Source organism: Filicampus tigris, chromosome 20 (genome assembly GCF_054856515.1).
Source record: "Filicampus tigris isolate MCC_2025a chromosome 20, RoL_Ftig_1.0, whole genome shotgun sequence".
Taxonomy (NCBI): Eukaryota; Metazoa; Chordata; class Actinopteri; order Syngnathiformes; family Syngnathidae; genus Filicampus; species Filicampus tigris.
The window spans coordinates 3,263,519-3,279,951 of NC_141236.1; the positions used below are offsets into that span (position 1 = coordinate 3,263,519).

Consider the following 16,433-nt stretch of genomic DNA (forward strand, 5'->3'; position numbering starts at 1 on the left):
TTCCGTTCTCATACTTACTCTAATCCTAAACTGTAGAATATACAGCATCTCACAAAAGTGAGCACAGAGTGATGTTCTGGTGAAAAGCAGGGCCCGCAAATAATGGCGGCCACCCAACATATTGGCACTTTGGGCGCTATTTGGACTTTTTCACTTCGGGGTGTACTCACTTTTGTTGTCAGCAGTTTAGACATTCGTGGCTGTGTGTTGACTTATTTGAAGGGACAGTGAATTTAAAATGTTAGACTAGCTGTACACTGTGACTATATTGTGGCAAAGTGTCATTTCTTCAATGCTGTCCAGTTAAAAGCTAGAATAAAATATTTCCCCAAACGTGAAAAGTGGAGTGTACAGTAGTCACTTTTGTGACGTACTGCAAGGTGGTTGTTTTCATTTATAACTTGTGGTTGAATCCCAGTCGCATCATAATACAAGTGTACATTGTGCGTTGGTGCATGTGCCCAACCGTGAGCATGTGGACGAAACCAAGGCTCAGTCCCTCCAATCGTAAAATAAAACACGCACACAACCTTTAGAATTGGGAACCAGTTCGTTGAACCGAAACACCGCAAAACTGTGGGCGGGGCTTCCTTTCACACGGTGTGTGAGAGAGTTTTTTTCAGTTGCAATTGCTCAAACAATCCAGACTTTAGGTGTCTGATGTGTCTACGTATGGCGAGGAGTCATCGAAGATGGAGTCGGTAAAAGTAATCAGCAACACGGGTTTTTAATCTACAAACTGAGAATATCTTCCAAATGAAACTGACCTGAGCCACAACACAATAATTCTCAGAGTAGGCCAGTTGTATGTAATTGCGTGCAGGTGCAAGACGGTGAGGCCGTGGTGATGAATGCAAGGGCAGTCAAGGAGAGCTGAGTTTGGGAAGCCGTTGATGACAGCAAAACAAATGAGCTAAGACAGAGTTGTCCAAAGAAGAACTTCTCAGGGTTACACAGTTAGCATTCATGACTCATTATAGACCCCACGAGAGGAGGCGAATGTCAGCACCTGTGATGGCTGGCATTTTGACATTGGCTCGTCATTTGCTCCAAAATGCAACAGACGTGCCTCATAAGGATGATGAGGACACTCAGTGCTCTTAGAGAGGATGGTGACCTAAATGCAGACATTCTCTCCAGGAAGGGAGGACACGGAGGTGAAGCGAGGGGAGAGTGGAACAGGCAACAAAAAAAAGAAAAAAAGAAAAGCGAGCGTGTGAAAAGTTAAAAGGAAAGGATGGAGGAGCAACACGCCGGAGGATGATGAATTATGCATGTCTCGCCAGGGTCGACAGCTGACTATGCTGAGAGATCCATCACTCGGGTCCACTTACCGAGGAGCTCATAGAGGAGGTTGAGGATGTCCTTCCATGCTGCCCCCGCCTCCTCACCAGCCTTCTCCCCAAAGTGGGCGGCGCTGTTGTACAGGTTCATCCGGTCGATGCATTTTGACAGGAGCGCTAGCATGCCCTGGGAAAGAAAAGCATGACAAAGATGAATCCGTAATCGAAATCATGAGAATGTTTTGCTTTTTAATTACTTTTTTGTCTTTTTTGGCATCAAATCAATGTTTGTATTAGAGCCAAAAACATTGTGGACTTAGCAATGAGGTGCATCATTGCGTGCTGATGGAAATTATGGCACCCTTCATTTTAGACTGACCATAATCCTGACATTGAAGAATACCCATAATAACCTAATGCACATACTAGACATAGACTAACGAGACATCCTATTAGGTACACTTTTTTGAAAACGGATACCTGTGCTTTCTACTGCCTCTCACTGGAAGTCAGCTGGGATAGGTTCCAGCTCACCTGTGATTTTAATAAAGATAAGTGACATAGAAAATGGATGGATACTACTACTTAGTACTTAAATACAGAGGTCAAGTACTTTTGCCAGGTCCGTGCAGATCTATAACAAGAGCTAATACACTGACATTGAGGTGCTATTTAGAAAAAATAAATATTGCGGTTTGCAGTGGTATAGAACTACATTGTAGGACTACTCGATTATGAAAAAAACATTAATCATGATTTTTTTTTTTTTTAATAATACAAATCACGATTATTCAAATGATCATTTATTTTTGGGTACAAAACAAGAAAATGTTTACATGTAAAAAATAGACATAATAAAAGAGACAAATAAATGTAAGTAAGTTCCTTTTGGACCAAACAAAATTATAAAATTAGTTACTATCATTTTTTTAAAAAGATACGATTGTAAAAATTCAAGTATGAATTCCTTGTGTAAACAAACATATTGCATTAGGTAGAAATGCATATTAATAATCATTTTTTATGATTATGCCAATTTTGTAATCGTGGAGCGTAACAATCGTAATTGTAATTGAATTTAGATTAATTGCACAGCCCTACTACAATGCATTATACTGAGACAGGTATACAATATTTTGCTACTCTGTCACTCAGTCACTTGTAAAGCGTGGCTAAAGTTCTGGCCCACGAGTCGCCCCTGCAATCACAGCCAACCGAGAGACATCAACGTCGCATGACGCATTGCATAATCAAGTCGAGCTCCTCCGGGTTCTCGCTCACCTCCTCTTTGAAGAGGTCTTGACGTTTGATGAGCGAACGCAGGAGGCATTGCTTCTCCTCATGTTCCAGCTCCGAGTCGGGCTGCTTGAAGTACTGGATCAGGTCATTGAGCGTCTGTAGCACTTCCTCCACATAGCCGGCCACCTCCATGGACTCGCCCGCGGCCGTGCTGTCCAAAGCCCTTGAGAAAAGATGGAAGTGTATAGAAGAAGCTTTGTGGCACTTAGGCATCTACTGTTACGTGGTCAATCAACTTTGAAAGCCTCCTCATTAATCTTACTTGATGAAGTTGGTGAAGAGGAACGTTGTATTGCGGATGTTGCGAGCAGCTTGCGACTCTTCATGCTGACAGCGCTGGAGAGTCAAGCCGTCATCCATGTGGCCCTCAGAATGCAAGCAGGCCTATGTTAGGAAACATGGTGTTTAGAATCTAAACAGGTGCCAAACTGCGATGCCCAACACATTATTTTATGTGACCAACTAAACAATGTGTTTACATCATGTTCCTTCCTAAAATGTGGACCAAAATTGTATATTATCTTTACTTTTAACAACACTGAGATATTGCAAGCATTGTTTTGTTACCAAATCTCTTTTTAGAATGAAATGTACGATAGTTGACCGTGCTGTTTTCATTGACATTTGATTTAAAAAAAAAAAAAAAAGCAAAAGGCCAATTCCAATGTAGTTGGAACGTTGTGTACAACGTAAATAAAAACAAAATACAATGATGTGTAAATCCTTTTCAATCGATATTCAATTGAAGACACTACGAAGGTAATCAATTTTCAATGAGAGACAGATTTGGACTGCAGGCAGGCGAGTTAACTACTCCCACTCTTTTACGAAGCCACGCTGTTTGAACACATGCAGAATGTGTACCGAACATGTAATATCAGTGCCACTTGCTAGACGTATGTTTTCACAAATCACCAAGTCCAATCCGGACGCTTTGCATACCATAGTAAGTATACGTACACGCATATAATTAGCACGGTATAATATTTGCAGTTGTCAGGCTTTCGCGGAGGTACGCATTCTCTGGATGCTCATGTTTATGGGTGGGACTCCAAGTTGACTCGCTGTAATCAAACACGAGAATCAAAAAGAGGGATAGGGTGGTGTAAATTGACCGTAGTTTCCCTAAACCCCCACGCGCCACCATGTCAGGCGCCCTGGCATGGTGCCTCGGCTACAGGGACCACCGGGCAACAGCTAGGGAGATGTTTGATGTTCCTGGCTGGGTGCCCAGTGATGACCAACATTCCTCGTGTCAGGCTAGCGAATGTCAAACACTGTGGAGCCTTTTATAGCATTTTTACCAAGCGGTTGTTTCACGTCAGGCGAGAGTCTGGTCGAAGTGAGTGTGAGCCTTGTTCGTGGCCAGTGCGCTTTGTCGTGAAGAGTAGGGTGGACTATAAACATAACATTAGCATGGGAATATGGTTTGGGATATACAGTAACTCATTAGGTTGACAGAGTGTGATGTTTCAATGTGCATATCAGCATTAAGGGCCGGGAGCATTCCGAATCTGATAGTGAAGACAGATGCAAGATGTAATGTCAGCGTACTATCAGTGTTGCTATGTGACACTGTGGACAAAGTTCAGTTAGTGGAACCGCTAACGTTGAACATATTCCGTTCTGGGACGTTGCTCCAGCTCCAGTTTGATTGTATTGACTGAAAATAAAATCCCAGAGCTATGAAACAAATAATAATAATAATTATGAAAAGAACAATAATAATAAAGCAGTATAGCCAATATTTCAAGATCTTAAAACAATTTAAAAAGGGTAAAAGGAATCCTACAATCATAAGTTAAGAACAACAAAACAAAAACATACTCGTGAGGCTTGTTCTTTTTTTGTTTTCAAAAATAAGTTCTCGGCTAAACATGCAAAATAGTTTAATAGTCCTTCATAATGCCAATGAGATGTGAGTTTACCCTTCTTTTGACGGGTCCAAGACGAGATGATTTGGCATCAGGCGCTTGATAGGACAGCCACAGTCCAGTTGCCACATGCATGATGAAGCAGACAGAATCGCCATATTTGATCTCCGGCACACCCATGCCGTCAATGTCTCTCTTTGGGCCTGTCTCGCCTTTTTCCTGTTTTAATATGAAAGAGATGTGAAAATATTACATCAACGATATAATTATGGTTAGCGACCTTTTTCCCCTAAGGAAAGCTGGAAAGTGCTACATTAAAACCAATGCGGAACACAGAAAGACATGTGATGAAGTAGAACGCAAAAGTTTGAACTTCATCGAAACTATTTTTGTAAATTGGCTTTGTTCTCAGGGTAATATCTCGAAGGGCAGCTTTATGTTAGAAGAACTGCATGGACCCCTGACCAAGGACAGAGGGAGTGTGGGAAAAGGGGAGTCAAGAAATAAAAAGCCCAACATCCACTAAATCTTGTTAATTTACGCGCCTATCGACCAATTTCTTTCTAATGTGAATTTTAATTTAGATGAGGGGGATTTGTCCTGACCCACTAATGGTAAAGGGCTGTAAGTCAGCCAATTACCATTTGATAAGTTGAAGTGTTGTCTGCTCAGCAGTTGTGAAAAGGCCCCACAAAATTTGAAGATTATAGACAGTCTTTATTGAAGTCGGTGGAAAATATTTAGATTGACCCAGTCAATAGACGAACAAGGTACTCTCAAAGGTACCGCTTTTGTAACTTTAACATTTCACTTTTACAACTTGGGATCATACCTGAAACCTTTTGATTCTGGAAAAGGTGCAAGCATTTGTTGGAGTCCAATAATTAGCCCTATCGGGAACATGACTATAAAAACAAAGTTGGACTCTCACTATCCCACTATTCTATTTCTGTCAGGGGAAAAATAAACCTGCAATCAAGCTTCAAACAGTGTATCTGCAGCCTTGCAGAGGCCATATTTATTGCTTTTTACATTGTGTCTTAAAGCCACTTTGATTACATTTCAGACATTTCATTCACTATTGTAACGACTACATCCGGGCAATGTTAATATCACATTATTTTGAATTTTAAATACATTTTGCTTTAATAGTAATTAATAATGCACTGCCAGGCACGGCGCCTTTTAAAGGAACAGTTTGTATAGATGGATTGTAGTTGTTATCGTTTCGATAGACAGTCAAATTGCCTGTTTATCCTACTATTTTAATTACTTATTTAAGACAATATTAGATTTGAACCGTTTCAATTATTCATGCATTTTAATAGCTTTTCGGATTTATTTTTATGTTTCATTATGTGGGTTACAATAACATGTGAAATGATATACACTACAGGTTATTCTGCCCGTTGTAAGCAGGTTTATATGCAGCCTTAGAACGCTCTCCTGTGGCTGTTTGGTGTATTGTTTGCTGACCTTGAAAAGGAAAGTGATACGATATAATGTGTTAATAATTTCACACATAAGTCGCTCAAGAGTATAAGTCGCCCCCCCGGCCAAACTATGGGGAAAAAAACGCGACTTATATCCGGAAAATACGGATTATGGTACGGTATTCTTCAAATAAAGTACTTGTTCACACAACAACGTATAACAGTTTGGTTGTTCCATAAACATTATTATGAAATTATTCATAAAATTTAAAAATAAAATAAAATTTTATTTTGTCTGTGGCCCATTCTTGCTTTCATTTTGGAAACTGTAATTTAAGACACTTTAAAGTGGAAGTCAATCCAAACATTTTTTTTTTCAAGATAACTACTTGAAACAAGCCATTCTGGTAAATATTGCATTTGTGGAATAACCACTAATCCACCCGTTTTTAGCCATGTCTGGGGGTGGCCATTTTGTCACTTGTGTCGACTGAAAATGACATCAAAGTTGCTCAGATCTCAGGTAATGACCAATCACAGCTCACCTGTTTCCTGAAGCTGACTGGTCGTTATCTGAGCCCTGAGCAACTGTGATGTCATTTTCAGTCGACAGAAGTGACAAATTGGCAGCCCCCTGAGATGGCTAAAAACGGCTGGATTTTGCTTCTTAATTCGTATTCCGCTAACACTATATTAATCAGTATATCAAGTTGAGATTAATGAGGCTGCATAAAACTGTTATTGTAAAGAATTTTTTTGCGGTTGACTTCCCTTTAAGGCTCGTTTAAAGTCACATTCGGCATCAACGGTCCTCAAAGGCGAAAATAGTTCAGCACGGTTGGTACAGATTTTGACAATAGAAATACATTGTAAAAATGATGGTTTTCTTCATATGGTTAATTTGAACTGTGGTTAGTGTTTCTTTGCCATTATAAAGTGCCAACGGCACAAAATAGCAGCACCTTTTCTTCACAAGCAGTTCTACTCCTAAAGGTACAATGAGGACAATGTGGTTGGCAAACACTTAAGAGCTCTTCTTTGGAGGTGCTGAAAATCATGTCTAGAAGGGTCAAATGTCATAAGTCCCTTAGCACTGACCTTGGAGGGCCTGAAGCAGAAGGAGGTGGCCGTGATGTCGGACCTCTCCCTGTCTTGCAGGACCAGTCCCCGGTCCTCAGTCAGAGCCAGGTAATGGCCGGTTGAGAGGTGGCGCAGTCGGAAGGCCTGACCCCAGCGAATGTGACTTCCACTCCAGCTGCGCACGTCACAAGCTTTTATGTTTTTAGGCATGAATATTACAGCAGTAGCTAACAACATCCTATTGTGGTTATGAAGCATGCTTGTTTAGCACTTGAATTTACAACCGAATAGGCTGTTGTTTTTTGCAGTAAGTAATAACCGGTAGTGACGGCTCAGACGAAATGGAGGCAAAGTCGAAATGTATATGTAGGACAAGACCCATTGACATATCAACATGCATGCGTGTGTATTCAGAACCTCAACCCACCTGATCCTCAAAGGCTCCAGTCTCCACAGGGAGCGGGCTTTTGACGCTACCTTACCTGCCTCGTAGTTGACTATCCTGGGGGCACATGGAAATGTGGGGGTTCCGTTATTGTGTCACAGTGGAAATTGATAACTGGAGCTCATTTCTCAAGAATCTGACCGTAGTTGAAGGCACTTTACAAACACTTGAGGTGATGATTGACGGAAGTGTTTGTGCGTTGCAAGGACTGTTTTTAATTTTTTAAAATGTAAATTTGAATATCCGGCAAGGAAGCATTATTATATAATAATAATGGATTGATGTAGTGGCTGCAAAATAGTTTTGCAGTTTTGTGCTTCATAATGATCATTACATTTTCAGTGGGAGACATGTCTGGACTGCAGGCAGGCAAGTTAAGTACTCACACTCTTTTACGAAGCCACGCTGTTTGAACACATGCAGAATGTGTGCATTTCACTTTAGCCTTAGTAGCTTACATGCTAACCACTACAAGGTAGGTGTCTAAACTGTGCACTACTAAGTACCCAAACAGTGAGTACAAATGGCAAACTAATGGACAATTCTGTCAATGAGTGGTAAAATGAATCTCTCAGGTTGCTCTCTGGCCATCGGTGTCGAGTAGGCCTAATGGTAAAATATTAGCTCCACAACATGAGAACAGGTTGTCACCCTCATTGATCACTTAAGCATTATCATCGTGTTCTTTTCATTTTATTTCCTTGTGGCGGTGAAGCCACGGCGCATTACAGAGACAGGACCCATTTATCTTGTTTGATTGCCCACTTAGCAGGTTTGGTTGGTCACAGTTTTCTGATTAGTCTTACACAACCGTTTAAAAAAAAAAAAAAAAAAAATCCAATCTTGAATAGACAATTTGGTGCTGAACTAAAATGGGTCACAATACCTCTGCTCCTCCTCACTCCTTTCTGCTCCAGGGATGGTCAAGCTTTCATCATGTCCACGGCAGAGACGCATCACATGACCACCAACCAAATACCCTAATGAAACAAATGTAACACGAGACTCCTGATATTGATATTATGGATATATAAAACAAAAGTAAATGTTATTATTTTTGAAAAAAAAAAATGGTCTCATAATATATAGTAGTCAATACTTACTCCAATTATCTCAAATCTCAATGAAATGTGTTAAAACAAACTAAGTTTGTTATACTTGTGTTTAATTTTAAAGGGGAAGTCAACCCAAACATATTTTTTCAAGAATATGTTCTATGCCTGCCTACTTGTTGAAACAGGGTTCTGATTAATATTGCGTTTAAATCCAGCAAAGGTTTTTAGCTATCTGCGGCCATTTTGTCACTTCTATCGACTGAAAATGACATCATAGTTGCTCAGGGCTCAGGTAACAACCAATCACAACTCACCTGTTTTCTGAAGCTGAGCCATGAGGTAACAACCAATCAGAATGCTGTCTTTCGACTAGTGGAGGCGCATAGAACGTATTATTGGAAAGAAAATGTTGGGGTTAACTTCCCTTTAATGTCTTATGTTTTTTTGGGGGGGTTGAAGTATGACATTCACTAGTAATGAAAAGGCATTACAAGCATACACTGTGCATTTTATAAGGATATTCAATACATGTACAGTGCATCCGGAAAGAATTTACATTAAACTGCGCTTCACTTTTTTCACATTTTGTTACATTACAGGCTCATTCCACTTCATTTTTTCTCAAAATTCTACACACGACACCCCATAATGCCACCACCATACTTCATTGTGGGGATAGTATTGGTCAGGTGATGAGCAGTGCCTAGTTTTCCTCCAAAATGATGCCTGGCATTCACGCCAAAGAGCTCAATCTTTGTCTCATCAGACCACAGAATTTTCTTTCTCATGGTCTGAGAGTCTTTCAAGTGCTTTTTGGCAAACTCCAGGTGGTCTGACATCTGCCTTTTATAAAGGAGCGGCTTCCGGCTGGCCACTTTACCATACAGGTCTGATTGGTGGAGTGCCGCAGAGATGGTTGAAGATTCTCCTCTCTCCATGGAGAATTGGTCACCTCCCTGACTAAGGCCCTTTCCCCCGATTACTCGATTAGATTAGACGGACGGCCAGCTCTGGGATGAGTCCTGGTTTGTTCACAGACATTTTTTCTGTAGCCTTACCCAGATTTTTGCCTCAAGACAATCCTGTCCTGGAGGTCTACAGACAATTCCTTTGACTTGATGCTTGGTTTGTGCTCTGACATGCACTGTCAACTGTGGCACCTGGAGGACAAGTGTGTGCCTTTCCAAATCATGTCCAATCAATTGAGTTTTTTACAGGTGGACTCCAGTTAAGCTGTAGGAACCTCTCAAGGATGATCAGTGAAAAAATGATGAATTTAAGATCAATTTTGAGCTTCGTGACAAAGGCTGTGAATACTTACGGTATGTACGTGAGATTTGTTGTTTTTGCTATTTTTAATAGTGTAGTGTGTTGAATTTTGAGTGGACAAAATAATTAATTTCAGGCTGTAACATAACAAAATGTGGATCAAGTGAAGCGGAGTGAATACCTTCCGAATGCATTGAACACCAACTGGAAAGCAGATTTGGACATGGCACCAAAAAATTCAAAGAGGACGACAAAAAGGTAAGCTTTATATGTCTCAGATGGTGCGCATATTTATGCGATATATATTTTTATTTTTTTCAACAGCACGCCTTTTTAGTGTGGTTTGCCTAGGGCGCGTAATGCACTGAGATATTCCCATTTTAAATCTATTCAATGGTATAATTATATAAAAACATGTAAGTCCTGATGTCGTCAACTTGCCTACAGCCATGTTGCTTGAGGAGCAAGTTGGTTGTACGTTCCACAGGGTTTGCATGAAGGATGCATCCACCTGGATGTTGCTATTAGAGATGGAGAGGTGCTGCAAGAAAAAGGAGTCACAGTGTTTTACACAGACAGACAGAATAGCTTAACACCCCAGTAAAACTGGAAGTAGGAAGTGGGGAAGCTCAGACGATCACAAAGAATCAGCAAACACCCGTCAGAGGGACGGTAAACTCCCAGCGTTGGGATTTGAAAACATATTAAAGCAGCCTCTGCATTCATCATCAAGTGCCGCCAAACAGCGTTAGAGGGCTGCTAGCTAAAAAGCACCGCTTCATCATCAGCGCTTCCCGGAGTAGCAATGCTCAGATCATTCTCAACAATAACTCCTTCCCGCAGACGCGCTTGGCGTTGCTCCAGCCTCCCTACAGGCAGGATTTACACGTTTGTGGATGCTCAACAAAACCTCAACATGCTGAACAACGACTTCCATCGCACGACATGCCCCAAATGACATCGCAGCAGTGAAGTCTTGCTGTTTTGGCTGTATCAAGCTTACAACAAGCTTTATGCACATGTGCCCTTCCCGCAATTAAGTTTTTAATGTATCCAACATCAATCGAATGAACTTCAAGCACACACTGTAAGAGAAAAAAAGTTTGTAGAAATTACGGTAAAAAAAACTGTCAAATAGCAACAATCAAAAGCCATAAAATCTAAAATTGTATGTCACCATAGTGAATATTTTTAATTACCGTAAATCAAGAAATAATACAAAACTTACATTTTTACAGTGGTAATGTGTAGAGAATACGTATTATACCGTGTGTTTTACTGTAATTTAACGGTACTGTCAGCAACCACAGCTGGTATTTTACCATTTGTCAGTTGTGGGTTCGATCCCCGGCCTTTGTGACCAGGTCGAAGTATCCTTGAGCAAGATACTGAACCCCCAATTGCTCCTGATGCTACCAATCATTAAATGAGTGAAGCGTTTTTAGTGCTGAAGGTAGAAAAGTGCTGGTTGGATCAGGTAAAACATTTTTAAAAAATGTAATACCTTTTTTTTTTTCACAGTAAAATCTTGAATTAAGTACATTTTTTAAGGGTAAAATGAACAGTAGCAGTAAATTTTCTATTGTAAACGTTGAAAATGTGTTACCGTAATTTTTCGGCAGCTTTTCAGCAACCACATCTGCTGACTTTTTACCGTTAAAAAACAGCCAAATCTTTTTTTAAGCTGTAAGAAATAAATCTACAAACGCTAGAGGCTTCACATGGATTTGTGTGATCACGAACAGTAATGACGCTCTGATTACTTTCGCTTTGGGTCTCTCAAGCGCCCCATTCCTCGAAAGAAAGACTCGAGCCAAATTTGCTGGAGATTTCCCAGCGGAGGATATGCACGTCTGGACATTAGCCAGCTTTGCATTAAAAGCACATTTGCCTGGCTAAATGGCCACAACAATACGCTACTGATCGTTTTAGTATGCTTGCCACGTCCCCACTCCACCTTTTTGCGATTTGTCTTCCCCTGTTCAGCTTGTGACAATTTTTCTCAGTTTGCCTTGCTCTTGATTCTCCTCATACAGGGTATAAATTCAGGTAGGAGATAGTCGCGCAGAAAAAGAACAACATTAAAGTGAAATGTGATTTCTATTTCAGATAAGCAGGTTGTAAGCTCCCCTACACTGTTCTTGTCACCCGTTGCTTGTGTAGTTAGACAGCGACAGTGAAGCAAAGCAGACAACGCCAGCATAACCTCCAGACGCGCGGGGAAATCAATATTTAGTTCCGTTCTCCTGCAAGTGGTGAGAGGGAATATGTAGATGTGAAAAACAACAGCAAAGTGGTATGAAAAACTGGCACAGAGTGGTATGAAACAGTTTTCTGCTGATGCTAACATGCTAACATGATGCATATGATTCGCATTCAAAAAAAAAAAAACATTTAATCAAAAATTCAACTAAACCTGAGAGGTTCCATTGTTCAACACCGAATATGTTTTTGTTTTGTTTTGTTTTTTTATTAGTCAAATTCTTGTGGGACAGCACGATAGTGTGCCCGTTCTCTCCATGCTTGCCAATTGCTTATTGAATGATAGCTGGTGACCAGTCGAGAAAACGTAGGCCTGAAACCGGTGCGATGGCGCAGGGGAGTCAACTGACCAAGTATCGTTCTGTTGACACGCTGACGAGAATCAGGTCATCTCCGATGCGGACTTTCTCTCCTTCAGACCTCTGCTTGGAGGCAGGGTGGATGGTCCACCAGCAGGCCTCCCCTGTTCATACAGACAAGCTTCCGTATTAGCAATTACGAGGTGTTGGAATGTACGACAGCTGATAAATGAGACGCCCTGCTGGCCAAGGCGGCGTTTGGGTGACTTTCTATTCTAGGAAGTATTAAAAATAACCATCATGTGAGGAAGCCGTTCTGTTGATATTTTGTGTCAAGGTTGCGGTTAAGGTCAAGCTCAACTGGCTACGCAGGAGCGCTAATGAGCGCTAGTGAAGAGAAAGCTGTACTGTACCTATTGAATCCTGTTGTAGTCCCACATCGAATGACAACTTGTCTGTCAGAGACCTTGATGTCTTCAAACAGGTCAGGTACTACAACAAAATCAATTGAAAATATGCATTGTTGGTCCTTTACATACAAGTGGCAGCCAAGAGAAATATTTTTAATTTGCTGCGTAGAACTGCACTGCATCATATTGAGAGCTCACAGTTACATAAAAGTATTTGTGAGGCTAAATATTAGAAACGCATCTCAGTATGATACAGAGCAATGATTAAATACATACAACCATAACATATTGTTGATTTGATTGATATTTTTCCCATGTACCCAGCAATGTAGCTAGCTAGCTAACTAGCTAAAAAATGGATGCAAGTTGAGGAAGTCAACTCGAAAAATGTCTTTACAATATGTTGTATGCGCCCCCACTAGTCTAAACACAGCATTCTGATTACAATTGTGTTTGTGGAATATGAGTTAAGGAGCAAAATCCACCCGTTTTTATCCATCTCAGGGGGTGGCCATTTTGTCACATGCTGTCGATTGAAAATGACATCACAGGGCTCAGGTGACAACCAATCACGGCTCTCTTGTTTTCTGAAGCTGAGCTGTAATTGGTTGTTACCTGAGCGCTGAGCAACTGTGATGTCATTTTTAGTCGACAGCAAGAAACAAAATGGCCACCCCCTGAGATGGATTAAAACAGGTGGATTTTGCTGCTTAATTCATATTCCACAAACACAATTGTAATCAGAATGCTGTGTTTAGACTAGTGGGGGCGCATACAACATATAATTGTAAAGAATCTTTGGGGGGTTGACTTCCACTTTAACAATTCACTTTTTGAGTCATACATTTTTGTATTGGAAGGTGTACCCAAGTGTTTGTTCCAGTTTGACATTCCCCCATTTAATTTGCGTTTCTACTCACCATGCCACTGAAGGAGTGGCGCAGGAGGATGGCGTGACCATAGAGCAGGGTCCGATGTCCGCCCCCCTGACCCGCCTGCCGGGAAATTAAAAACTGCCGGATTATCGCAATCCAACCTCCAAATACAATTTATGGTTGTTCCAGGACTTCCATTTTTTTACTTTAACTGAAGCAAGCCGTATGAGCTACAAATTATTTTTCCTAGTGCAGGCAGGTTAGACATAAAAGGATAAATAAACTTTCAACAAAACAATAAATAAATACACAACTGCGAATATAGCACATAGCTACACTATAACAAATGCAACATAGCACGGTGGAAATTGACATTGGCCAAAAAAGACTTGAAAGACAAGCATTTCTTCCATCACCACTGAGGTTAATTAATTTAATTTCTGCTTACCTTTTTAATCAACCTCTAGTGGCACAAGGGGGGAAAAAAAGAGAAGATACTGTCAAACAGTCTACATTCTAATTAATGTGCGCACGAACAGTTTTTCTCTCTGACTTATAGACTTTTTCACTGTTAATTTGAAAGTTCTCCAAAATAGAAACGTTGGACAACAACATCAACATGGACAGTCTTTTTACTTTACACACCTATAGAGTTTTTTTGGGGGGGCAAACACAATTGTGAGGGTTTCATCAAAAGGAAAACAGAGAGAGTGTCCAGCAACAGCTGGGAGTGGAGGAGGCAGAGGGTGCGAGGCAAGCCCGTCTGTATTTCAGGCTTGTTGTGCTGACACACGGTCGCCAAGAATGGTGACCTTTGCTTCGGTGACCCTCTCGGTGTACTCTATCCTAAACAGATTGCTACCCAGCTGGCCTGGGCGTGTGCTTGAGGGGAGGAGGTGAGGTGGAAGTTGCATTTTCAAGGAAGGATTGTTTCTCAAAGTCTGAATTTGCTGAGATTTCAAGTGTCGACCTTGATGGATGCCTTCAAATACAGAGCAGAGTCAAGTCCGTCGCTTCTTTCAGCCATTTGGGGTTTTCCTGATTTATTTTCTTTTGAAGTCAAACCCTAACCGCATGCAGTCACTTTAACTCTGTCAGCTGTTTTTTTTTTAAATGATAGAATCCCATCTGCAGATGTATGACCGTGCAAGTCTAAATTGGGATGTGCAGGTAGCTAAAAGCTATTTTTGAGTCGATGCTTGCATCATCATCATCATGACATCAAAGAGGAATATCTCTTTTAGAGATAGACGGATGTGTTTTTTTCAGGGCTAGTACCGATTAGTAGTAGACAAGGAGGCCGATAACCGATATTTGGAGCCGATATTCACTTTCAGCATAAAGGAAAATAGTGGCGTCCTTATCCTTAATCGGTGTTTTGACGATTATCTGCATCAGCCTTTTTTTTTAAATCTGTTGGTCGATCATAAATCAATTTAAAACTGTTGAAATTAAAACAAAGATACTATTTTTTAAGTTTTCATTTGACTTTTTAACACATGCTGACGACCCTGGGTGCTGAACTTTTAGTTAGAATTTGATAACAAAGATGTATATTGTCAAAAAATGTACAACAACAAAAATCAACATTATGCAATTCTGAAAAATTGTTCAATAAACATATGCTTAAATATGTTTCAACAAAGTTAAGAGTTTTTGTTTGTTTAATTTTTTTTTTTTTTCATGCCAATATTTTCTTTTTTTCTGAAAATAAATATTGGCTCCAAATATCAGTTATCGGCCTTCTTGACTACTAATAATCGGTACCGGTATCGGCCCTGAAAAAAACATATCGGTCTATCTCTAGTTTAAAGTGTGACGAGACTGACACGAGTAAAAACAACAACACCGAGAACCACAAATTGTTTCAAAGTTGAAACTAAAGTTGAATAATGGAGGCCCCACTCCTACCGCGTTATCTACTTAATGAATTACAAAGTTACTGCACATTAAGTCAACCTCAAAACTTCGAATGTATGAAGCAGCCTCGGTGGATCTCTGCCTCAAGCTATCAGTCACAGTTCCAAGACATCTATGACGAGCTAATTAATTGTCTCTGGACTGACTGGCTGAAAGCACAAAACTGAAAGCTACGCTTTGCCTCGATTTACAACTCGGGGAGAGTCCCCACACAAACCAAATGTGCTTTAGTTTTTCGCTAAATACGCCAAGACAATTCCATAATGCTGCTGTCAAGTATCCCACGAAATAAAATAGGTGCCTGTCAGAAATAGGCTCCACTTCCTTTCGCTTCAGTACATGCGCACGGACGGGGGAAAAACAAACTGAAGGACCTTCCCATTTGTCATGGTGGCCACTCTAGTAACATACAAACAAAAGCGCTGTGAGTGAGTGCGGCAATCAAACATGAGCAACAAAGACAAATGGAGCATAATTGTGGAAAGGAGTAAGAGATGGGATTTATTAGCCTCACTAGCCGAGTTTGTACCGCAGCCAACATCGCCTTTCTGCTGCCAAAAGACGAGCTGCCAGCATCGAGGCAGGTCTCCGGCTAGCCAGGCCAATAACGATAATCGACAAAAATAAGACAAAAAGGGATGTTGTGCGCGGCGGTTCACTTGAGGCCACTAAACCGAGACAGCAGTTTTGAGATTTTCTTCCTCCAAATTTGCCGCACCCATGTAACCGCATCCCTAAGGGTAGTGTCGGAACCTCCAAATTCGAACGGCGCTGAGGTTGTACGAATTGTGATCAGACTGTTACTTTGCTGTTTGTGGAAGGGGAGATTGATGCTGCCGCAGTGTCGACAAAAAAGGAAATGTGCGATGAATTCGATTGAACGGGAATGGAATGTGGTGAAGACGCATCGGTGTTGGGTGAGTACAATA

At 40.8% G+C, this 16,433-nt stretch overlaps 2 protein-coding genes across 10 annotated transcripts in view; one reads left to right on the forward strand and one right to left on the reverse strand.

Annotated features, from left to right (window-relative positions):
- The window catches only part of ryr3 (ryanodine receptor 3), an 83,414-nt gene that overhangs the window by 51,118 nt on the left and 15,863 nt on the right, over positions 1 to 16,433 (reverse strand). For all 3 annotated transcript variants that reach the window (XM_086018036.1, XM_086018035.1, XM_086018034.1), the window contains exons 4-15: positions 14,033 to 14,047; positions 13,630 to 13,704; positions 12,713 to 12,791; positions 12,351 to 12,463; positions 10,180 to 10,279; positions 8,301 to 8,394; positions 7,397 to 7,471; positions 6,988 to 7,144; positions 4,511 to 4,675; positions 2,845 to 2,966; positions 2,565 to 2,745; positions 1,335 to 1,470 (exon numbers count right to left, since the gene is read on the reverse strand). In XM_086018036.1, coding sequence (XP_085874162.1) covers positions 1,335 to 1,470; positions 2,565 to 2,745; positions 2,845 to 2,966; positions 4,511 to 4,675; positions 6,988 to 7,144; positions 7,397 to 7,471; positions 8,301 to 8,394; positions 10,180 to 10,279; positions 12,351 to 12,463; positions 12,713 to 12,791; positions 13,630 to 13,704; positions 14,033 to 14,047 — 1,312 coding nt within the window. The remainder of the gene's footprint in view (positions 1 to 1,334; positions 1,471 to 2,564; positions 2,746 to 2,844; positions 2,967 to 4,510; positions 4,676 to 6,987; positions 7,145 to 7,396; positions 7,472 to 8,300; positions 8,395 to 10,179; positions 10,280 to 12,350; positions 12,464 to 12,712; positions 12,792 to 13,629; positions 13,705 to 14,032; positions 14,048 to 16,433) is intronic.
- The window catches only part of fmn1 (formin 1), a 97,928-nt gene that overhangs the window by 39,757 nt on the left and 41,738 nt on the right, over positions 1 to 16,433 (forward strand). For 6 of the 7 annotated variants that reach the window (XM_086018048.1, XM_086018037.1, XM_086018040.1 and 3 more), the window contains 2 exons: positions 9,687 to 9,791; positions 9,875 to 9,996. The gene's annotated coding sequence lies outside the window, so the exon portion shown is untranslated. Of the gene's footprint in view, positions 1 to 9,686; positions 9,792 to 9,874; positions 9,997 to 16,375; positions 16,422 to 16,433 lie in introns of those variants that run through there. The other variant, XM_086018046.1, reaches the window with a different exon arrangement.